The sequence below is a fragment of the Idiotropiscis lumnitzeri genome, chromosome 3, assembly GCF_059441095.1.
Source record: "Idiotropiscis lumnitzeri isolate Australia: NSW breed Sydney's pygmy pipehorse chromosome 3, RoL_Ilum_1.0, whole genome shotgun sequence".
Lineage (NCBI taxonomy): Eukaryota > Metazoa > Chordata > Actinopteri > Syngnathiformes > Syngnathidae > Idiotropiscis > Idiotropiscis lumnitzeri.
Genome location: NC_142393.1, coordinates 9,900,883 through 9,925,976, shown reverse-complemented (window position 1 = coordinate 9,925,976; position 25,094 = coordinate 9,900,883). Strand labels below are relative to the sequence as shown.

The window sequence follows — 25,094 nt, the reverse complement described above, 5'->3', positions numbered from 1 at the left end:
GAATTCCGAACTCCCACCAAAGAGTGACGCAGTGTAATCAGTGAGTAATGAGGAGCCGGAGGCATTTTTGAGCCTTTATGTTAAAAGGCAGCCATGCGAGGCAGCGCTTATTTTTACACCGCACTTGATTCCACTAGCAAACATGCTAACATGGATAGATGTTCAAATGAAAAACAAAGTCCAAATCCATTCGCTGTGTCTAATGGGAGCTGACAGATATGGGCAAGATCATGCTGCATGCATGTTAGAGAGGAGGAGAGAGTCAGGTTTGGGATAGGGGGGTGAAAGAAAGTGCATGTGTGTGTTGATAGAGGGGGGGCGGGGCTATCTGATTTTTTTTATTATCCATCTGTACATGAGTGAGAGGGTGGGTGAGTGTGCGAGGGTCTGACACGAAGTCAACAAAGAGAGGGTTTGAAAAAATGAAACGTCTTGCACTCTTCACAACTTAACTGAAGTTTCTTTTCCTGAAATGAAGAGTCACACACACACACACACGCATGCACGCAATATGTGATCCTGCATTGCCCCATGGCACCTTATTTAAAAGTTGTTCCCATTAACGATGTGAACAATACTTTGGAAGAATTGCGATGATGACATAATTGCTGCACCTGTTTTTTTATTCACGAGGTGCTATGATGTAATGTATTATGTAAGTGCATAACGATATCACACTGTACAGTGTGTTGTCTGTGTAATTGTATTTGTTTTTTTTGTTTTTTTTTATTTTAATAAATATGCTGCATGCTAGCAGGCCAGCAATGTGAGTTTGGGTTAGAATTTTCCAGACAGGATATATAAAGGTTAAATAAATAAATAAAATGAAGACGTACTGAGATTCTTCCCTTAATTAGCTTGTGCGAGTCTTTTTTTTTTTTCTTCCTCAACAAGGTCTTGTTTTCTTCTCTTGAGTGTGTGCGTGTGTGTATTTTCTTTAACTTTATTGTCATCCCCATCTCCAGGACAGATGGAGGCTGTGTCAGAGTTCAGCTGCTGGCTCTACAGAGAGGAGAATAAAGTGGGTGATGTGTGTGTGTGTGTGTGTGTGTGTGTTTTGGGGGGGTGTTGTCTATGCGATATGTGTATTCATATGGGTGTGTTTGCATACGGTCAAATATGTAGAGTGATGTGTGCTTGGCCCTTTATGCAAGCTGGAGGAGAAAGGTGGGGGTGAAGAGTGGAGTTAATAGGCTAATGACAAAGCCGCCATCACTAAGAATACTACAGGCTATCTGCCATCTTCAGATATATAAATATATATATATAAAAAAAAAAAGAAGAAATCACTCACATTCATGAAAAAATCGCTGTGCTAAATTAACATTGATACTTGTTCCCATTATTCCTTTCGTAATTTCGTTCTTTCAATCAGCTCCCCGTAAGATAATTTAAGAAATGAAATGATTTATTTCTTACTTTTTAATGTCAATAAAATGTGTTTGAAATGCAATTCTGTGGGTTTGGGTTACTTCAATTGACGCATTTCTTGTGTTGCACACCACACAGAAAAACCGACCACACAATCTTGTTGAGTTGAGTAATAATTTCTTATACAAATTATGATCCTCGAGGGGAAGTTAAATGTACACGTTGCCTTATACTATTTTTGTGTTGCTCAAAACGTAGAAAAAAAAGACCAAGGTTTAGTATAATATAGTTTTGTACCACATAACTGTGTTTGTTTCATTCAATTTTGTTTAATTTAATTTAGTGTGTTTTTAGACGTGAGTTTTGTTTATTTTGGCTCATTTAGGCATTTTTGTAACATTTTTAATATAGTATTTTTTTTTTTATTAAGTTTGGGGCTAACTGTGGTTTTAAAGTAGTTTAGTTCAGTCTGCAACTTCAAAAGTGTGTTAGTGCAGATCAGATTATTACTTTTAGTTCAGAATTTATTTTAGGCAGGCAACTAGTTTTTAAAATGACATTTATTTTGGTTTTATGGTCAGTACGTTCTTATTTGAGTTTTTATTTAGTTATTCATATTGTCATGACTCTCCATTAGTTAAGTTAGTTCACTTTTTTTTTAATCCTCTAATTTGTTAGTTACATTACTTTTACAATTGCGGGAACACCTAAAACTATTTTAATTTTTTTTTTGCTTCGTAAGAATGGAATAAATAACATTATAAACTTTATATGATACTTTATCTTCATGTCGTGAGTTGTCGCTATTTCAAACACGAAAGTAAGACTGCTGGTTGCTAAACAAACAACAGATTACAAATGCACCTGCTTGGCTGTCGTCAAATGCAACTTTTCCAAACAAAGAGGTGAAAATAATCTTTTTTTTTTAGTGAATGAATAGAGATGAAATAAAACGAAGAGGAGAAGTGTTAGGTTGTGTGTTGATGGTGGTATATCCCCCATTCCATCTTGGAGGGATGAGGATAATGGGAGCAAGCAATGGGAGAGCTCATTATCTGGCCGACCATCTGCTATTGGGAGGGAGGAACTGTCTGTCTGTCCCAGACACACACACACACTCACGTACACACATTGTGAAAAGGCCCGGAGTTAAAGTGAAAATGTTCCTCTAACTTACCCAAATTAGCTGTACATCTGCTATACGTGTCGCTCCTTGAGGCCTTAAGAGTGGAGTCAAGACACACTAGGCAAACTTTTAACCGTACAAATGAATAAAAATACAAAACAATATGGACATATAATATCAATTATGCAAATTTACATTTTATACGATTATTAGAGTGAAGTACGCGCTGAAGGCTTTTTTTTCTTAGACGCAAATATAATTTAGACATAGTACACTTTACTCAACTTTTCACTTAATTCATGTTTTGAGTGCCCCCCCCCCCATCTAAGTACAAAATGCTCAATGCAAAAAGTAAAAGGAAATGAGATGTCAGTCCCGGTTGTGTGTATTAATGCTTTTAAATCAGATTGCTGAGGGAGCTTAGTGTGACTGTGAGAAGTTGTCGGCCACAGCAGATGCTCTTTGTTGCAGTGCAGGCTATTGTTGTTGAAAGCTGAGACTTGGGGGGGGGGGGTGCTGCTGATGACGATGATGATGATGATGATGATGGTGATGGTGTTCTGGGGGATGTTACTCGGCCTTGGGCCAGCTCCCAGCGGTAAGTGAACAGGCGCCTCGCTATTGGCTCCCCGCAGCTGTCAATCATCGTGTCCCCACCCCCCCGGCCCGGCAAGTTGAAGTAAAGTTTGAGCAAGTTTGCGCCTCAAGAGTAAAAAGTTGGAGGCGGCACTTGAAGCTCGCCACACACGACAGGCAGACGGAATGGCCGCGAAGATGAAGCTGTGTCGCACTTTTCTAGGTTCGTATCAAAAACTTTTGTTTCCAATAGCGGTAAGGTCGACAAAGCTTTGTGTGGGTAAAGTAACTCGCTAATTTGAACCGCAACTGTGCGTATATGACACGCTCCCAGTGGAGAGAACACACGTTTTACGTTTTTCTTTTTTGTAATAATGTTTCAAGCAATTGAGACAGCTTTAATTATTCATGTATTTATTTATTCATGCGTTGGTATATATTTTTTTTTAACGTATGCCCGTGTCAAGGGGATTAAGTAGCGATTTCAAATCCGCGTCGTCGCCCGCTGTAAAAAGTTTGGCGTCAACAAATGACAATATCGGTTATATCCTTTTTAAAATAAACTCTACTCCGTCTACTTGTTTCGGCTTGTCCAGACAAAAGAGAGTTGATCCCCCTGGGGGGACCTTGTGGCTCTGGTACCGTGGGGACAATGCCAAGCTGCGGGCTGATTAGAAACTTTTTTTTGTTGTTGTTGCGTTAGACTGTCGGCTTGTTCCATCTGTCGAGGGCCCAAAGGGGCTTCCCGGGTCCCAACCTTACTACTCAGTCAGCTGCTGCCCCCATGTAATATTTATGCACAATATCGCCACCATACAACTTCATTCAAAAGTGGTAAGAGGCCTCGGTGCCATCTGCACTCACAACTTTTTTCATTTACTACAAAGCAAGGTTACAATGAAGTTGTAGTCGTTTTTTTTCTTCTTCTAAAGTTCTTCTAAAGTTGAAGTCTAATAGTCACACACTTACTTACTAAATTGCAAGTAACCATCAAAGTGCATTACTCGATTAAAATACTCAATTAAGAATTCCAAATTGTAATCCTGCTGTATTTTTTTCAGTTTAGCAGTTTTCCCCACAAAAATGTAATCTCTAAAAGTAATTACTTTTCATTTATTGCATTTCTTTTAGTTTGTTTTATTTAAAACAAAAACAGTGGTTTAAAAACTTTAATGTTTAAATTCAACTTCACATTTTTAAAATCGTTTTAATTTAAATAACTCTATTAATGTAATTACAATTAACTTCCAAAGTACAATTAAACATAAATATTCCATAAAAAATATTTTGGGGGGCTAAAACAGTCCTTTAAGTTGGAACAACTTTAAAATATATATTGACATTCAATAAAAACAATGTTAGTCAGCAAAACAAAGCAATCAAGTTGTTTGCTCCAAAACAATTTGCAGAGTTGTTTTCCCTTTTATCTTGGAGTTTGGAGGACAATACAAGGGACAGCAGTTATGCAAAATTGTATTTCTTTCTTGTCAAATTAGGGGACGCCAATTTGCACAACAGCAACATTTTTAAAATTTGATCTGAGTTTGTTGCCTTGAGATTTTGAGTGAACTCAACTTTTTGTTTTTACAGTATACTTTTGTAGTAGATCAGGCTGACGTGTATGTATTTAATCTACAGAGTGACATAGAAGTTCAACTTCTGTCTCGGCTGTCAATATATGATAAAATGACATAAAACAATGAATTAGACCTTGAAATTAGCACCAATAATAATGTTGTATCTGGTCATCAAGCCTATTGAAACACCTAATGAAGGGAAGACAAAAGCCTTTGTGAGCTCCACAATAAACTTGTGTAAGTGATTGTGCCGCTCTGAGAGCTATCCAGGGTACTGATACCCACATGAAAAACACTGTCTGTCTGTGCAGTCCTGACTTAGCGACTTCCTCACCAAACCGAACTTTGCACAAAACCTCCTCCCTTGTTCCGCTCAGTTGGATCAAAGCCCATGATATTTCATACCCCCCCACTATCATCCCCCACCCGCCTTGTTTATTCGATTGTCGCCCCTGTTGTGTGAGTCCCTTCTCCTACGCAGGCAGCCACAGTCTGAAATCATACTGATGCGACGTGCACGCCCGGTGATTGATTTCAGCTCCAATGCATAACAATGGGATTGCACAAAAAGAGCCTGCTGCAAGGAGATAAGAATTTAATAGAATTTCTGAGAGCTGAAGGTTGGGCTTTTTGAATATTCCCTGCGTGCGTGGCGTGGAGACAGCAGATAAAGAATGGCATTTGTGGGGACTATTCTCAAATGGCTTGTAATGAATGGTTGTCATTTCCACTAATGGTTTCAAAACAGCAACGCAAAAAAAAAAAAAAGACAATATTTGGCAGTGTCTTAAGAGGGTCTCTTTGCTGCTTGGGGGTTAACATTTTTTTTCCTCCGTGAAACTATCAACAAATCTGTGACAGTGAACTCACTGCTTCAAACTTGAATCCTCGTCTCTAAGCCATCTTCTGTTAGGCGTTTAACATTTTGATTGAAATGAGGAATGTCTTTGCAAATGGATAATTTTCAGTTATAGTAACTCCATTAGCGCTGAATCCTACAAGGAAAAACAAATACACCTTGAATGAATTATTGGACCGTACCACTTTCAGGTAGGCATAGGGAGGAGACGGTTTCAATGATGGCCACAGCACCATAGTTGAGTTGTAAGGCTAACTCTGCTTGCTTTAAATAATGTCATTTGGGATGTCGAGACACTGTTTAGCCTTTTCAATATGTGCAGAAGATTCAGATGTAATTTTCCTACTTTGAAATCGTCAGCTTTATTGGCTCAGATGATGCATGTGTTTAGGAGCGAGTGAGTGGGGGGGAGAAAGTCAGCGAGAGGGGGGGGCGTGTTCAAGAACCAGAGAGTGTGTCGTGAGGGGTGTGCGTGCGTGCGCGCGCGTGTGTGTGTGTGTGAGTGTATGTTGGGGGCGTAGGGGAGGGTGATGGGGGTGGTCCTCAAGCCCTGCCCATGTGATGCTCGAGGTTTTACTACAGCTTCCGTGATGTCATGGCAAAGGGCGGAGGGAGGAGAATGGGGGTTGGTGGTGGGGAGGAGGGGATACAATGGCTCATGAGGGAAAGGTAAGTCAATATTGGGTTTTTTTTTTTCTCGCTGACAAAGGCAAATGAAGCCATGTTTTTGCTTACAAACAAGTAACATCCCTCACGCCTCGATCCGGAGCCGTGAGCCGGTGCTGCGTGTGACCGAGGCCGCTCGCTTCTTCTCCATCCTTACTTACCACATCTGGACCTTTGGACCGGGATACAAAAAAATCATTTTTAGAACTCTCACTCGGATGTTATTGTTGCCGTTTCAAGCGAACTTCTTCACCTACAACTGTTAAAACACCGAGGAGGCAGCGACGCAATATTATTGATTCCAGGTAAACGAACTGCCTTGTTTTTAATGCGTGTATACTTTTGCATACTTAATTAGTCAATTAGTCAAGCATTCGCCGTTTTTTTCCGCACGCATATGAATTCAAACTTCCTCACATTTAAACTGTAAGACGAAAACTATCTGTGTTTTCATAACAGTATGCGGGACACACGCTACAACTATGGCGCATCTTCTTTTACTCTGGATAGTTCGTCAGCGTGGTTAGTGTATTTCCGTGTTTAAGTGTGTGCGTGTGTGTGCGTGTGTGAGTGTGGTTCACAAATAGTACTTGTCCTCCGCTAGTGCTCTTTTATGGTAGGGTGTCCTGCACTTGATTTGTATGCTCCACTCAGTCCTCTAGATTACGTTTACTGTACGCTATATCGCCGACAATCAGCGAATATATACGATAGCCATATTTGTATACTATCCATATTTGTATGCTAGCCATATTCATGTTGCACGAGGTGTGCAAAGTGTGCAATCTGATGTGCGGAGTTTGGTGTTAAATCCTCGCTGTTGTTGCGATGCGAGAGATGGATGGATGGATGGAACGATGGAGCGTTTTAAAGAGGGAGGGGTTGGCCATTTGATCTTATGCAGCAAAAAAAAAAAAAAACAGCGATGCTCTTTTCAAATGTCAGCCGTCTTTAATGGTGTGCACCCCAGAAAAAGTCGCGACTACAAATAACCATCTCTGTTGGGGAGACCCGCTGCGCATTCTGTCGTGATTTCTTTCTCATTTTTTTAAACGTGTGTGTTGTGGGATTCTCAACCCGTGGTGCGTAATGTGGACCTCTGTTGTGTTTTTTCTACTCACTATTCTCCCCTCCTTCTCTTTGCTTTGATTATATAGCCACGTAATGCGTGTGTGCGTGTGTGTGTGTGCGCGGAACTCTCTCTGTCAATGCACCTGCGTCCTAAGATGGAGGAACGAGATGAGGGATGATGATGATGGTGAAGAAGCGCACTATAGTACACGTGTCTTTTGCTGTATAGTTGGCTGCACGTTCGAATTTTATTTCCTATAAGATAATTAAAAAAAAGTTTTGCTGTTATACTGCGCTAATGGCTTAGCATATGTCAAGGTTATAGCTGGCAGTAGCACACGAAGGGAACTCACTTTACTCTTATCTTCCAAGTATTCACATTTGAGAACTTTGCATTGTTGCTGCAGGTTTTTTAATGTGCATTTGTGGTGAAGATGATGCTTCCTTTTCAAATTCAGTTGAAAGCCGTCAAACCGTCTCGTGTTAAAAAGGCATGCAGGGTCCACTAGAAGTGACTTTGGTGTGATGCACACACTGACAGAGGTGATGAACACTTTTTGTTTTGTTTTGCTCAGCTTTCTTTTTCCAGTGAAATGTTAGCCTAGTTTCAAAGGATTACAGAATTAGGTTATTGGTGCCTTATGCTGTCACTGGAGACTATAGAGCTCTCATGCGGCTCACGACGAGCTCACCTCTGTGTTTTTAGGTACCTTAATGGTAAACCTTTCTATTTATTAGGGACTGAATAGCCTGTGGCGAGGACAGCAGGTGCCGGAGGAGAGAGTGTAATAAACATGTTGGAGGAGCAGCTGGGGCCAAATTGCACCCTCGTCATTCAAAGCCTATCAGAAATCTCCGCCATACAAGCAAAGGTCAGGGTCCTGCAGGCTTTCAATGGAGAGCAGGAATTTCAAATGACAGGCTTGGAAATAATGAATTTCATGGCCTGTGTTGGCAAGGGGAAAAAGCAAAAGGAATTTGGATTAAAAATAAACCCAATGCAAAACGTCGAAACTTGTGACACACAGAACTGTGCAGTGCCAGTGCCAGTGTTTTATTTGATAAGCAGCAGTGACACATTTGTTGTTCCTCAGATGCTGAGGTCAGGGTGGCCCTCAGGGGAGCGTCTCCAAAAGCTGCTACTTTGCTCTCCTCCACCGCTTCCCCTCTGTCCCATAACTGCCGGGACCAGGCATTTGTCCTGATACCGGCCTTTTAACGGCTCTCTTCACACAGAATCTCACCACCAGATTGCACAGAGGATCTTAAAAACTCCAACAAAAATATTCCCATGTCGCGAATAGGCTCTCTCTTTTCTGCGCAATTTTCACATTTCCTCCTCCACAACTTTTGATTTGTGATTCCCTTTCTGCTTCGCCGACCCTCTAATCACATTGTATTGTGACTAAATCCTTCTTTACAGGAGCAGGAGTGTACAGCTGGCTTGGCCCTCTATGTACACTTAATACTGTTACAGTCAGCCCACACTGGTATTTAATCTAACTATGGATTTAGGGCTCTTTGCTCCATTGTCCCAATACAGTAAGCTGCGAGTAATGATATTACCCTTGCATAAACTTTGCTTTGAGGTAATATAGAAAATTCTGCATTTCCAAAGATGATAATGCCCGCTTTTGACTGACACTGTGGATATGGTTTTATTAGTGGTCGTTATTGCGGTTGCACCTTGTGGCATAACGCTTCTTACAGCCGCAGCTGTTGTGAAATGCGCTACAAAATTTTTTTGTTGTATTGTATTGCACTGTATCCTAGAAGTATTCCTAAGATTTTACCCCTCAGTGTCCTCAGATGATGAAACAATCAATCAATACCGAGCATTATTATCACGTTGAGGAATATTTGATGCATCTCTTAGGTTGGATTCCGTTAGATTATGCAGTTGTACCTAAATAAGTGTCTTGTGAGTGGATATGGCATTGCAGGCTTTCACATAAGGCTTCTTTTCTGTCGGATCATATTCGTTTTAATCCAGTCACTGTGCATTAAAGCTTCCCTCATACACTCCCACACCATTTTGCTTCTGATTAAACAAACCAACCACAGTGAACAACTAATTGTCTCATTCGTCTCCAAGTTTGACTGTGAAATAATGAGCTGTCTTTTAGGTGTGGAGAATTAGCATAGGATCAAGGAATCTGTGCGTATAAATATATATACGGTACTTCTCTCCAAAAGGAACACTTGCTCAGCACTCAACTCAGAGAACAGCGACTTCTACCCGAGGCAAAAAAAAAAAAAACTGTGTCCTAAAATGCTGTTCTACATTTTGCATTTTCTAAGTACTCACTCTCTGCTCCTTGGCCTCTCAACTAACAATACAGGACAGATGCTCACTTTCCTTTACTTTAAAAGAAGGGGAGGAGGAGGGGGGGGGTAATTCTAAAGGAGATTGAAGTGTTTTCATGGATGTTCGTGTATGTGTGGAGACAGCTGAGACAGAGATGCAGACCAGCAGTATTGCTGTTGTCATCACTTTTGTGTCGGGTGAGGTGGGGGGGGGAGTAAAAGTTGATAAACAAGCATTTTGCAGAGTGCTGGCTGGGCGTTGGTGAGTTTTGCATGTAATGGGCAAAGTCGGGATGAGAGCGCCGGCGGAGTTTGCGTCGGAAGAGGATGCAGGGAGGGCATGGCGGTGAGGTTCAGGACCTTGAAGTTCTTTTGGGCTTTGCTTTTGGTTTGGACTACAGCTTCGTGTACTGGACATGAGAAACAGTAAACTTAAAACAAATGAAGATAAATCAAAACTCAAAATTTCAAGGTGACAAACTTAAATGATTAAATATTAAAATTGTGCAATTCAACTAAATAATTTGTACTTTGCTGTTTGTGGACATTTTTTTATTTTACATCAAAGAACTAGCTTACAGAACCGTTACCAATATTGGCCCCCCAACTTAAAGATATGAGGAAAAACATCTCAGCAAATTGTTCCGAAGCAAATAAAACTTGCTTACTTTATTGTGCTAACTGCAAATGTTGCCATAAATGTCATTATTTATATTTTAAAGTTGTTCAACTTAAATGACTGCTTTAGCCTCAAGAATTTTTTTAATTTTTTATACACATTTTGAGTTGTGTTTTCTACCAAACCTGCATCATCCGTAGTTCATGCACAAAGCAAATCATGACATACTGTGCTCTCAAGAGTGTTTATTTTCGTCATTGCGTCTGGTTTCACCTCTACTCGCTGTTACAACAAACCAGCACATCTGTTTCAGTAAAAAGAATCTAGTAGGGATTTAAATTAGACTTAAAAGTTTCTCTTGGGTGATCAGGGCAATGAAGTGAAGAGCTATTACCTTAATGAAAAAAAAAGGGGGGGGGGGAAGAAGCTTGATTTATGGATGATTCATTATTTACTGACCATTCATCCCTTACATCCTCCCCCCATTCTCTTATACATGCGCACTGAAAAGCTCGATAAAAATGCGCAAATTTGATTGATTCTATTAGTAGACTGACAGAGACCCCAGCTGGGGCACTTAACCATGTGTGTGTGTGTGTGTGTGTGGGTGTGCGTGTGTGTGCGTTGTTCATAAAGTAGTGTCTACTCCAAGCCTGAGTACCATCAGCCCACCCCCCTTAACCTTGTATTCTTTAACCACACCCCTCCTCAAACCATTGCCCATCCACTGGTACGGATCATGTAAAATATCTCTTCCCCCCCCCGCCCCCCCTCTCGTCCTCTCTAGAAAATGAGTTTCGTGGCGAGCTGGTGAACCAGCGGTGGACACGAGGCGAGAGGACCAGCAGCCGCTGTCAGGCCTCCCTGAGACTGCAGAGCCGTCGACCAATCATGGTGAGTGACAAGGCCCTGCAGCATCCCCCGCCCCCCCCAACCCCCCCTCACAGACACCCACCACACCTAGCAGCACTCAGAGTTACCCGCACACTCCACCAACCACTTCATTCTGCTTCCTGGGCATTTCTTAACTCAGCAGGGACATCAAGAAATGGGGGGAGGATGACATGTAAGAAGGAGGGGGGTGTGCTTTGGGTGAGGGAGGGGTCAGATGATGGCAGGTGGAAAACATAATCAAACAGCACATCAAATGTCCCGCTCGGCCCCGCCCCATGCTCGGCTCGTACCCGGTTCAGCTTAGCTCAATTTAGTTAAGCTCAGCGCTTTGCTTGTGCTGAGTTAACTTCAAGCTACGGCATTTTTTTTCATTGTACTGAAACACAATAAAAAAAAAGAACTCAAAAGGATGGCCTTGAGCTGCTCATTCTTGATATCAGCAGAAACGAATATTCCTTGCAACTTCACTTTACCGCGCTCCCAAATTGTGATCGTTTTGAGGTAATTTCATCAAGCAGAAAACAGCAGGTCTCTTATTTTCTCGCCCCGTGCATCACAAGTGAGGGCGACGCACAACAAAGAGATGGAGGTGCTGTGGGGGGAGAATGAAAGAGAGATGTGTGGGGGGTAGTAAGGACAAGGAGGAGGAAGCGGGGTGGGAGGGGAGGGGGGGGAGTGGGCTATTCCCCCATGGGTCCAGTAAAAGTAGTTTTGCTCCCCCCCTGATGGCTCAGGTTCATCTAAGAAGATGACATTTATTGATTTGGTTTGATTTCTGCTACTGGCTGAGCTGAGGAGAAAGGGAGGGAAGTGCTCCACTTTCCATCCCTTCTGTATGACACCTGTCACAGAACTGTCAAAACTGGAAGAGCAAGGATGCTGTGGTTAAAACGGAGTTCCCATCCGAGGCAGATGCAGATTCAGATGTAAAAAGTCTTTATTTATACATTTTAAACGTTGTCAAAAATGTGGCCTTGACAAATGAGCAGGTGATGAAAAAACATATTTACAGAGCTCAGAAAAAAATGAATGATTTCTTTCCTTCTACCCACCAACTTGTTTTTACATTCCATTTCAGTTTTCAATATTCCGATATGAGAACTCAGTTGCACTGCCTCCTAATTATGCATATGTGGCCCATTAGGAAAACCCACTTCGGTTAGTAATATGGGTCCTTGGGTAATTAAGGTCAACTAGCTTGGCCTTGGTGGAGGTCTGCTCTTTTGCTCTTGCTCTTCGATGATGAGACAACGACACACTACCCCTCCTCCTTCTGCTCTACCGCTCCATGCCGTATGAATTACAACAGTAAAACCATGGAAGGGCTTGCCGCGTGCCAGTCCAACATGGATGCCGCCCGCCATGGTCAACCCGGTGGAGAAGTGTCGAGCACCCCTCTCATCGGCAGCCGGTGCCTGCAGGTCGTCTTTGGTGATGTCAGTCTTCCGTCACTAGTTGCAGTTGCTGTAACTCCTGGCACCCCCCCCCCCCCCGCCCACCCCCGCCCACCGCCGCCCCTCCCTCTCTCGCTTGCTCTCTTTTGTAAAGCTAAAAATGAATGAAAGACTCATTAATTTGAGCCAAGAGACGAAGGGTGACCTTCTCTCTGAAGTCATTGCCCCCCAGCCCGACATTTCCATAGAGCTGTCACAGTGTAGCGCAAAGCCGTCCTCCACCAAAAGCATCACACAAAAAAAGTAATTGAGAATGTACAACAGCCTGTAGGGATGAGCCGCAAATTCCACCTTGTGCTTTTTATTCTTCCTCTCCCGCCACCATTACGCATTACATTTCACAGTTGTTGAAGTCACACATGATATACAGTACGCTCATGCTGCGAGTGTCGCACATTGCCATTCACACTTGCGCCCAATATTTGCTCCTTCTTCCCCTCCTACTCTCTTTTTATGCATGAGGGTTCTGATAATTCCGCGCACAAAGTACAAGGGGTCTCGCTTTAAAAGACAACAAGGTAAAAAGGACAAGTTTGAACGTGCATTAGAAGCGGACCCTTTCAAAGGGATTATGAAAATGGGGTGAAGGCCTGCCTCGCTGCGTTTGGATCCACGCACTATGACTTTGTGCACATACAAATTTAATGAGTTGGAATTGAGAAAAGGGACAGGAAGAAGAGAAGAACTCGGATGTGCTTACCAATTTAAATGTGCGTAGCTATGGTTACACAAACATGAAAGCGGCAGGCGCCCTTTCCTGATGACTGATCAGTATGAGCAGGAGCCATTGGAAGAAATGGGGGGGGGGGCAAAAAGGAGGATGATTTTGTGGATTTCCACACGTGTGTGCCATTAAAAAACAGGTTGTGTGTTCAGACGGTTGCCTTCTCTTACACTCCTTTAATTAGTTGAATAGCATTGTTTACATCCACCTAATTTGGTTTGGTCTGTATACCAATTAATTCATCTGCTTTTAAACTCCATTACCAAGGCCAGCAAATTGTTTGGGTGTATACACCGAACGGCCCGTTTCTGTGAGGAAGCGCGCGCACATTCATAGAAACACTCCTCCACGCCGCACTATTAATCCTCTCCGCTCCCCGTCGCAAGTGGGCTACTAAAAGAGTCGACTACTTTCTTCGGGCCGGGTACAAAGCTGCGGCTTGTTGCACAACTTCAGCACTGACAGCACCTGATCTAATAGAGTGGCAGAAAGCGGTCGCAGGCCAAGGCCGTGGAGGCCGCACACAGGAAGTGGAAGGACTTTTTCTGTCTGCACCTGTCCCACGGAAGGCTAATGAATGGACAACAACAGCATGCTTCATCTTCTTCTCATCGCTCTTCCTCTCCTTCTTTTCATAAGTAGTCTATGAGCAGGAAAGGGTCTTTGCCAAAAACAGAGAGAGGGGAAAAGGGGAAAAACTAAGAAGAGAAACAGGGCCTTGTGTTCCAATCCCACTGTGGTGATGCCAGCTTGATGAGCGAGCGAACACAAAGCAGTTAAGTGCCTGGGCAAAGAGAGGCTTAGGGTGCGGTGTGCGGGGAAACATTATCGGAGCTTGGAAGAAGGAGAGAAAAAAGGGAAGGGGTAAACCTGTGATAAAATAAATTCAAGTAATGAAAGCTAAAAGGTCCATTGTGACTAAAAAGCATCTGATAGCTTTAGAGTGCAGCACTAAGGAGGCGTGGCCCTCTGTCGGAGCGTGTGTGTTTTGTGTGTGCGCGCACTGTAGCCGGGCTAACACCTGCTCTTTTGTGGCTTAAAAGCCGAGCTCGGACTAAGCGATGCTCACAGTGTCTCCTACACACACCCACTCACTCACGTGTGCACACACGCAATTTCGCTTCATACAAGTGTTATTAAAGCAGCTTTTAGAGACTGTATGATTTTGCCTCATTATTATGATATTCCAAGTTGTGATTTGCAGTCCTTCCTCTGACTAATGGTTGTGGCCCCCGTGTAGCCAGGGACTATTGCCTCCTATGCAACACAAAATCATGTTCACCACTCACCACTGCAAATTACAGGTGGTGATGGAGGGCGGAGAAAGCAAGCAGATTTGAAAATTAGTTGGCGCTCTCGCGACAAAGCACCACACTTGTCTCTCTATTCATACAGTAGGAAGGCGTTTTTGTTGCCGACGACCACAATCCCTCATAGTTCAAGGAAGGACTTGCATAAATGATTACAACTGTCTTTATTTCTGCTTGACGTATTATTCATTGACTTTTGTTCCCCCCCAAATCCCCCCCCCCCCCTGCCCACCTCTCTCTCTTAGATGAGTGTAGAAAGTGATGACAAGCGAACTCGCACTCGGTCCAAGGGAATCAGAGGTGAGCAGCATTTTTCTTTGTTGGGTCAGGTCATGTCTGTTTATAGTAAGACATTTCAGTGTCATATTTACAAACAATGTTAGAAAATGTATATTGACCCTTGAAAACCGTGAAGTATGAGAAGTTGGTATTCTTGTCGATGGGCTCAGGTAGAAAGGAGCGTTTGCGCCGTTGTGGGAGTGAACACGGCCAACTTTAATTCCTAGCCAATGAAAGCAGCTCCACTCATTCCCTTTTAATTCCGAATGCGCAGGAGAGGCGTGCGCACAGGAAACGGAAATAGTCGATGGAGTCCATGCAGAAGATCGATGCACGCTGAGCATGTTTATGAGTAACTGCTAGCAGACTTCCTCTTGCGGATGATGTATAGTTGACCAGGCAGATCACTGCTGTGAAGACGGTACTTGGGGATCGCCTTCCACCCTGATCACTTGTGTCTGTGTGTGTGGCACTGCATGACACAGCGTGGTCTTCCAAATTCCAAAATATGGAAAACTAGACTTGCCCCGGCATGAAAATGAAGATGCACCGGTCTTTACATCGAACGCACATGCGCCTCTCCACGAAAATAGAGCCCGAAGATGCTAGGTCTGAACCTCACTTTTGTTCAATTTGAACTTTAACTCTATGCTTGAATATTTTCTCCTTTCTCTTACACTCTACAAACATTACTGTGAAGTTAATTTAAGATTCCAAATAGTTTGTAGGTTTTAGTCTGAATTTTTGTCCCCATGTGGGACTCCTGTGATTGGCTGCTAATCACGTTGTAAAAATACTTATTTATATATTGCCAAAAATAGTCATTTAAGTTGGACGAACTTTAAAATGTAAATAAGTGACATTTATGGCAGCCATGTTAAATAGCGCAACAAGGCAAGCAAGTTGTTTTTGCTGATATTTTTCCAGTTGAATAAAAGTGTCCACCGTTGTGTAAAGTTTGTCGTGAAATGCAAGAAAAGCCAATTTTCCCAACCGCAAAACTTTTAACATTCAGTCGAAATGCCCAACTTAAAATGCTCTCAAAGTTTGTTGCCTTGAAATTCCAAGTGCACCCAACATTTTTTTTTACAGTGCAGTCCATTATCTTTTATCCGGTTGTTCCAAACCGAATAAAAAAAAAATCTTAATTGCGTTCTTGCCGAGAGTAGCGTGAAAGTTTTACTGCTTTAAGTTGTTTAGAAGCGAGCTGCAGTTCAGATTCATCGCTGCTGAATGATGAAAGAATGAGAAACTGAGATGTTTCATCCGCACACACTCGCACGGGCACACGCCGTGTAGTTAGTGTGTCTCTCCGTGTATCCTGATCCAGTATGTGGGGTATTTTTGACATGTGATTAATGCATGAGATATTGGAGCCCTGGCTCAATTCTCCAGGGTTGTATTGTTTTCTTATTTGCACCAAATGAAAATGGAATATTTCTCCAAACTCATTCTGCCGCTAAATTCCCAATCGATGCCGTCAGCCAGCCGACAGTGATGTGTGTGCTGATGGGCAGCGCTGCTTGATTTGTCTTTTAACGGCAATTACTTTAAGTTGATCCTGGAAATTTTTTTTTCCTGCAATCATCTTTTTTTTTTTTTTTTTTAAATTGCTTATATCTACATTTGATTGTCACCGTTCCCGTTTTCCCCCCCGTTTGCTCATACTTGCGTTTGTTTTTACGCTTGCCTATGTCAGACACAGTATGTGTGTTTGTACGTGAATTGAAGCGTGCGTATGTGTTTCCCTCAGAAGTGTGTGAGCCTCGATGTGGAAGCCTCACGGGATTCGTATGCATTTGTGATTTATTGATCTGAATTTCTTTCAGCAGCACCGATTTCAGAACACTACACTTGCTCACGTTTGTCCCCCCACCCTCCTTCTTTCTCTCCATCCCTCCCCCCACCCTCTCAAATTCTTTCAGTTCCTATTGAGCATGTAGGACAGGAGCTGAGGTAAGAAAACACATTCATTCATCTTTCATAAAGTTGTTTTATGCGCGTCGCAAAGCACTCATAGACGCGAACGGTGCTTCTTAACGTAAGTGAAGCACCATATTAGTCAAGTATTATTTTTTTGGAGTTCTTGCCTCTTCTCAGCTTGCGCTCAGTGCCTCAAACTGGTTATTGATTTTCCTCAGCATTTTGCAATTCCCTTCTATGAACTCATATGAGATCCAATGTCAGGAGTGTATGATCACAGCAAAAACAAATGAAGGATGCAGGAGGAGCTAAGGACACTCCTCTTGTCATTGCACGCAGGTCATGGCATTAGCGGCTCGCCAGTCAAACAGCCCCATGTCGTTTCACCTCTTTCCTCTCAATGATTTCTACATTAGTCTTCACCCCAAACGCTGCTCTCAGCTCAGAACACCAAAAAGAAATAACCACATGGGCCTCATTATAAATGCACATGCTATTTTTTTTAATTTTTTTTCAACATGTGAAATTAATAATAAGGATAACTGGAGTAATAAAGGGGAATAGGTGGGATGCGTTAATGAGAATTGAAATGAGCCATCCTGAGGGGTCATAGCAACCTGAATCAGAGAGAGCGAGGGGGGCAAAGAAAAAGGGGTGGGTTGCCTGATGATAGTGATGGTGAGGAGCGCGGAGCAGGGGAAATTACAGCAGGTCTTGGGTGATCATTATCGCTCATGGTAACAGGATATAGGCCAGGCTTGATGTACGACACACAATATTATGTTCTCCCGGCTTGATGCCACCTGCATTCATGCATCATGTGGATCCATATCAGCGACCAAGTGTGCCTTTGTGCATGTGCATCCCTGCGACATGTATGCTTGCTTTGCATGCCTTTTTTTTTTTTTTTCGAAGAGGAGTTTGCTTCCAGTTGCTGTCATTAATTTTGCTTGATAACTGCAATGCACCATGTCTTAAACATATTTACCCTCCATCCATCCCATCCAGCTGCCCCACCCCTGGATGCAATGGCTCCGGCCATATCAGTGGGAGATACTCACGACACAGAAGGTAGGGCAGATAAAACAAACTGTCTGTCCTTCTTTGTCTGTTTGTCTGTCCTCGTCATCGCTGATCCATCCCATCTTGCTTTCTTGGGAGAATTTTTTTTTTTTTTTTTTTTTGGATGACATCACGGTTGCACTTACAGTATTACATGGGTCATGACAGGCAGTCGCCTGATATCATACCCTCTCAGAAGGGGAAATGTGAGTTGATTTCTGTCCCTCAAGGTACATTCTAAATTTCACGAATGTACCCAAGGGGGATATTATGATATTTATCATGTGTAAAAAAAGATACTTCTATTTTGGGAGTGCTAAAATAGCAGTTTAAATTGGAACAACTTTAAAATATAAATTATTGTTATTTATAGCAACAATGTTAGCACAACAAAGCAAGCAAGTTGTGAGCTCCAAAACAATTCTCCGAGTTGCTTTTCCCTCAAATCTTTAGGGACAATAGTTCTGTAAGCTCTTATTTCTTTGTTGTGAAATTCGGGAAAGCCAATTTTCTGAAAACTATTTGGTTGAATTGCCAAACTAAAAATGTTATCGAAGTGTGTCGCCTTGAAATTTTGAGTTCCAATGTACCAATTAAAACCTGAGTAGCCTAAACAGTTCTTAAAAACTGATCACCAAATCTTGCCTCATGAATTAACTAAAAGCATTTTCATGCTCAATTATGAGTAGGATCCATACGCAAGTATCAAAGTCTATAAATAACAGCTCTCACCTAACTCCACAGCATCATATGAATCTTAATTCTTGACTCTTGAGGCAAAAGACTTGATACTGACACCCAGGTTCGGAACTACTACCATTCTTTTTGAGTGTCTATTATTATTATTATTATTATTATTATTATTATTATTATCATTATTATTATCATTATTATTATTATTATTATTATTATTATTATTATTATTATTATTATTATTATTATTATTATTATTATTATTTATCATTATTATTGTTATTATTACTATTAAAACCTAATTTGCTGGAGAAAAAAAACAAGGGCACATCCAAAATCAGTGCAAATCAGTCATCTAGAAAAGTAAAAAAAATATAGAATTTGTTGACCAGTTGTTTGACCATCATTTCAAACTCCTGAAGGGGCTTAAATCACTCAAAAAAAAGAGCACAAACTCTGCAGCAGGTGTGAAAGTGATTTCTCCAGGTTCCATCCAGCTGCGATCCCCCTAATGTGAGACGCTCACTCTCACGAGAGCTGCGGAGAGCAGGCAGCTCACTGGCTTGTGACTTCTCTTTATTGTGTCACAGACATTAGCTATCTGTTTACATGTGTAGTCATTCAGCAGGCAATTTCAAATGCACTTTGTTTATAGATCCTCCTTCAATCTCACTCGCCATCTCCCAGGTGAGAATAAGGGGGTCTTTATTGGATTTCACCCTTCGTTGCCTCCCGCGCAGCTCTCCATACAAGTTGTTCATTAAACGTTTCAGTCAATTGGCTGAGATTGGTTGCTGTATCTGGGAGTGAGTGAGCATGGCGCCCTCCTCAGGCTCCCGTCATGTCCATTCTCCAGTACGTCTTCAGTCATACACAACTCTCCTCTCATCTGTCCCGTCAGCATTCTGGGATGCCCCGTAGCCAGAAAGCGGCGGGTAGAGGAGGCAGAGGCAGAGCAGGAACAGGAAACCGAGCGGCCAGCATCCAAGAGGAAGTCCCACCCCCTGAAACTGGCCCTGGATGAGGGCTTCAGCGCAGAAAGCGATGCCAGCAGTGAAGCCGAAGGAGAAGGCGAACGAGATGGCGAGAACAGAAGCAAGAGCAAGGAGGATGAGGACGATATAGACGCTGCTGCAGACGAAGAGACGATTGTGGGAGACCTGGCGCATGAACAGACAAATGGACAGGGTGAGAAGACACCGAGTCAAGAAAAGGAGGAAGAGGAGCGGGAAGAAGCAGCAAATCAAACGGACTTAGGTTAGTTTACTCTTACACCGACAGTTTTGTCAACTATATATATGCCCTGCAATTGTCTGGCAACCATACAAGGGGGTACCCCGTCATCAGTGGTACTTCTCCTCCTTCAGTCCTCCGAAAAAGCTCCCAATCGAGTTGCCTTTGCTGATTATTATTAAATTGAAGTGTATTTCAAATGCACATGTGGCAGACAGAACTGTCTTTGTTTTCACAGAAGAAGAGTGCGTCATCGTTGAGCCTCCAATGACACCCGAGTGTCAGTCTCCTTCCCGGAATGCCGAAGAAGTGGCCAACTCTCTCCTCCACCTCGGCCGAGTCCCTGCTACGGGTAACGACAACGATGCTCCAACTGCAGCCGCCCCGCAGCCTGTTGCTATGGAGACTGAGGGGAATGTCACCGTGGCAGTTGAACACGGTGAAAAAGTAGAGGAGGAGCAGGATGGGGAAACAGCCGAGGCAGAGGACGACGTAGTCGGCAGAGGTCAAGACATGCAAGAGGAGACCGAAGGAGCAGAGAAGGAGTCGGTAGATGAACGAGGCGAGCGCGCAACTCTCCCCAAGGAGGTCCACCGTGAACCCACAGCAGATGAAGAAGAGGACACAGCAGAGCCAGCACAACAGAGAAAGAACACACCAGGAGAGGAGGAGAAAGATGAGGAGGTGAGCCCTACTGTGCCAACTGCTGTCCGCACCATCACCAGCACCACAGCAGCTCAGGGACCGCATATCAAGACTGAAGACCACAGGGTTAGTCCTCTGGAGGACTACAACACACATGACGACTACATTGTGACTAGAACCAGTCCACTTGACAACTACGACTCCCGCAAACCACTTAATAACTACAAGGCCTGCCTTCCTTTAAACTACATCTCCCACTTGGCCAGTCCACTTGAGAACTACTCACCAAATCCCAGAAGCGATAACTTTAAAATCCACAAAAACTCGCCCTCCGCCTCGCCCGACATTATCGAGGTGCATTCTGACAAGTCGGATGAGAAAGACTTTGATGATGTGGATGGTGACGATGAACACGATGACGACGACAGCCTCTCCCAGCGTTCCACCGTCACAGATGAGTCGGAGATGTTTGACATGACCCGAGGGAACCTGGGCCTCCTCGAGCAAGCCATTGCCCTCAAAGCAGAGCAGGTGAAGCCGGCTGGGCCCAGGGAGCTGCTGGGCGTGCCCGATATACAGCACCACAGATACTTCACCATGGAAGACCGGCCCAAGCACCTTGAGGTCATCAGAAAGAGCTACTTTAAAGGTAAGTGTTTTTTTTTCAATACCTGTGCAAATAATTGTGAATAGACACCCTGCAATATATCTGTTGGTGCATCTGGTAAGACAAAGTAATACACCGTTGCATGACGTATGTCTGTGCTGAACCTGAGGGCAAGCTGCGCCGCTGTGAGAGTGGTCACAAACAACGTAAATCGTAGCCAATCAAAGCAGATCCTGACACACGAGTAGCGCAAAAAAACACACTTTTAACGAGGATTCCCATAATGTATTTGTATTAATTTATTTTATATTTTTAAATAATTTTTTTGCGATCGATTCCCCCATTTTTACAGCCATTAGACGAGCTCTGACGTGTGTCAGTGCACTGACAAATGTTCCGCATTGTCTGGAACGAAAGTTCTGCATTATTTGAGCTTCAAATGCTTTGTAATTAATTAATCGTAATTAACGTGTTAAAGTGCCACACTTAATATATTATCTTCTATTAATTTTGCAAAAAACATGTCATAGTCCAACAAAAAAGAAAACTCCAACTTGATCATAATGGTAAACGCTTTATCTACAACATGTAGATGATCCAAAGCCTCAAATGACATCATCCAATGGATTTTCCTCTTTAGTTTAAAACAACTTACTTTAACCTCAATGATCCCTGGCCAACAGTAGAATGATGTTTTTTTTGGGCTTTGTCCCTTCTTAAATCCATCCCGTTTTGTGTTGTACGGGCCTTGTCCTAGCTAGTGCTAAGCTAACCTGTCATCTCCTGTCGTCCAAGTGTCCAAACACCCTTCGTATGCTGCTGTGACAGCGTGAGAGGCCAACAGCTTAAGAAACAAAAGTCGGTGATACCCTCCCTAGCTGGGCTTTGTTGACTGTTTAACAGTTGAATTTAATTCTCATTCGCTGGCCAAATATTCCCATACACACTCACGTATATACGTCACACTGCCAGTCAAACATTCCTCTACCATTCTGACTTCTGAATCTACGTTTGTTTTTCACGGCCAATTTGTAATTTCTTTTGTCAACATTTCTATTTTTCAATACACTCTGTGCAATATGTAACAATATATTTGGAGGTGCTGGAACATTATTCTATTCAACAAAATGCTCAAGTACACCAGTAGCACCGTGTTACATGCCGGCTGAACTTGAGACGCGGCAATGAATCCCAAAGCCTGCGTCAGCTCGACAACCTTGCGCTCCTATGATGAGCGAAGAAGACAAGAGCGGGGTTAAGAGGGGCGGTGGCACGTGAGCAAGAGACAAAGTCAAGGAAAGGCCCAAGCGCAGGTTGCTTGTTTATGGCTGACGGAGGCTTGTGTTTCTCAGTTGGCACACTGCCCTCTCGTCGTGCTCCTCGTACTATCAGCAGTGGCCTTATTACAGGCCTGTGAATGTTGCCCTCTCATTGGCCTCCCCTCCCTCCTGTGGTGACGTTCTTGTACTGCTCAACCTTAATTAGGGGATGCATGTCTCATTAACATTCAATTTGAAGGCCAATAGAGCATCACACCACTCCTTTTTCTGCTTTTTCATTCCTCCGACGTCTATGGTGCCAAAGTCAAACGTGCGTTGTTAATTGTGTATGGCATGTTGTTGCCACACTCTTGACACACTGTTATTACATGTGTATATGTGCGAACAGTGTCGAAAACGAGAGGTGAAGTGTAAAATTTAATAATACTCACTTCTGGTTGACCGTCAGCGATGTACTGTATTTATTCATTTATTTATTTATTTATTTATTTATGTATTGGGATGGAGTGTTTTGGTAACCTCACCTCATCGGAGAAAAAAATACATAAAATTTTAAATGAAAGTGAACAAAAGCATTACAACAGTATAAATGTCTTTGAAAAACCACAGTATTTAGAAAATAAAATATGAACAAGGTTTATTCATTTATTTATTTTTTCAAGTTCGTCGGGCCGGATTAAAACATTTAACGGGCCGCATGTGGCCCCCGGGCCGTAGTTTGCCCATGGCTGTTATAGATGAATGCCGCTGACAGTTATTCGTATAATCGTTGTAATGGCATTTTAAAATACTCTTTTTATTGGATCCAGCCCGTTGTGCGGACATGTTCAAACCGGGTGGGTCAACTTTGATCCAGTTCACTTACATAATGTTTCAAACATTTGACATAGACATGGTCATAAAGGTATTAAAGACAATAAAATGTCATATTGCCAGGGAACAGATAAACGCAAGACTAGCAGAAGAGCAGATACAGATGGCGCTTTTTTTGCACAGCCAAAACACAAAATACAGTAGTGTATGTCTAGATTTCATGCTCAGCCAAGCAGACTGTCTGATGGCATTAACCACTTGCGTTTGTCCTCCTTTTTCATTCCATCCTCCCTTTTTGTCCCGCCTCCTTCTCCTCTCCCGCTAACCTCTGCATCGTCTGTCAATCTAGAGAGTATTCGGCCAGAGAAGAGGGAGATCAAGTGTCCCACCCCAGGGTGTGACGGCACAGGTCATGTGACCGGCCTTTACCCCCACCACCGCAGCCTGTCCGGCTGCCCTCATAAGGACAGGATCCCCCCGGAGAGTGAGTTTCCTCCTAGATGAAATGATGTGATTGAAACCTGCGTTACTTGACGGAGACACCAAATTCGATTTACTGCACACCCAACAGGGCAGGCTGTTAAGATTGACCGGTATTCACGTTGACAACTACTGTTCGGAGGGTTACTTTCAAATTGCATTCGATACAGTCGCAAGTTACCTGTAAAAAAAATAAATAATAATCGTAATATTAGTACTATAATATTAAAGTACTGTATTTTCCGGACTATAAACCGCTACTTTTTCCCTAGATTTTGAACCATGCAGCTAATACAACAGTGCAGCTTTTCTGTGGATTTTTCTTTCACCACTAGGGGCGCTCTATAGTTCAGAAAATACGCTAAATAAATCGTGATTTTTTGGGTTTTTTTTTGGGGGTTTATTCTGTTATAATTTGTAACAATGATGTTAAAAGGCACTCTTTTAAGAATCTGTTTATGTACCTTTATGTGCATTCACAGTACAAAATCATTCGGCATTAAACAACAATTTTTTTTCAACATAGAAAACTGCGGCTGTAGCTTGTACATGTTTTTTCCCCCCCCCAAAAAAAGGAGTTGCTGCGGCTTGTATATTCATCTTTTAATTGTTTTAAGGTAGATTTATATTTTTTCAGTTTTCTCCTCTGTTGTCCGTCTGTTCTAATATTGTGATACTATTTTAAACTAAAATAAGGTTGAACATTACCGAGGTTCCTCTCTCCTTATGAAGTCATTGGAATACAATCTTTTTTATTTGTTTAAAAGTGAAGTAACTCCAATGCTGTAGTTGGCTCATGACAAGGTGGCTTTTGAACAACATAATGGAGTCAAAGCCTGAGAATGCATTCGCTATTTCCTTCGCATCGCTTGATGTCACACAAAAACAAAGAATTCTTGGAAACCATATAATGGAAATGTACTACATTTTTTATACGTCATTGTGCATTTGTTCTCATGTCTCTTCAGTTCTGGCCATGCATGAGAATGTGCTGAAGTGTCCAACTCCTGGCTGCACCGGTCAGGGCCATGTTAACAGCAACCGTAACACACACCGCAGGTATGCACACATAACAGCATTTTAGATGTGCTTACATCTGTTTTTGTGAGACGTATCCAGGGTTTTACGCTTTTTATTTATTTTTTTGTTATTTGCAAGCTCATATATTTATGGATGCAGGACAGCAGTTGTGTCAGTCCACATCAGTGTGGTGCAGATTTACATGGTCAGCATTCTCTCGCTAAATATGAATCTCTCTCCTCCTCCAACCTCTCAAGTCTTTCGGGATGTCCCATTGCAGCAGCGGAGAAGCTGTCCAAGAGCCAAGACAAGCAGCTTTCTCAGCCTGCCGGTGACCTCCTCAAAGGAAGTCCCAATGACCGAGTTCTCAGGTGTGTGGCCAAAGGTGTCACGTCACACCCTCAAGCTTAAACACATGAATTGATAATTGGTTGTAAAACTGGCTCTGAATATGCCGGCACCTTGACTGTTGTATGTTTTGATTAATTATTTAAATACAAGTCCA

The 25,094-nt window shown here is 42.7% G+C and overlaps 1 protein-coding gene across 6 annotated transcripts in view; it reads left to right on the top strand.

Annotated features, from left to right (window-relative positions):
* Positions 1–25,094, top strand: part of LOC148339818 (myelin transcription factor 1-like) — an 89,629-nt gene that overhangs the window by 49,806 nt on the left and 14,729 nt on the right. For 3 of the 6 annotated variants that reach the window (XM_088290515.1, XM_088290513.1, XM_088290512.1), the window contains exons 4-12: positions 10,960–11,066; positions 14,800–14,854; positions 16,759–16,789; positions 17,765–17,827; positions 19,413–19,768; positions 19,983–21,038; positions 23,439–23,573; positions 24,538–24,628; positions 24,847–24,960. In XM_088290515.1, coding sequence (XP_088146641.1) covers positions 10,960–11,066; positions 14,800–14,854; positions 16,759–16,789; positions 17,765–17,827; positions 19,413–19,768; positions 19,983–21,038; positions 23,439–23,573; positions 24,538–24,628; positions 24,847–24,960 — 2,008 coding nt within the window. Of the gene's footprint in view, positions 1–3,237; positions 3,297–6,170; positions 6,481–6,674; positions 6,698–10,959; positions 11,067–14,799; positions 14,855–16,758; positions 16,790–17,764; positions 17,828–19,412; positions 19,769–19,982; positions 21,039–23,438; positions 23,574–24,537; positions 24,629–24,846; positions 24,961–25,094 lie in introns of those variants that run through there. The other 3 variants (XM_088290517.1, XM_088290518.1, XM_088290516.1) reach the window with 3 other exon arrangements.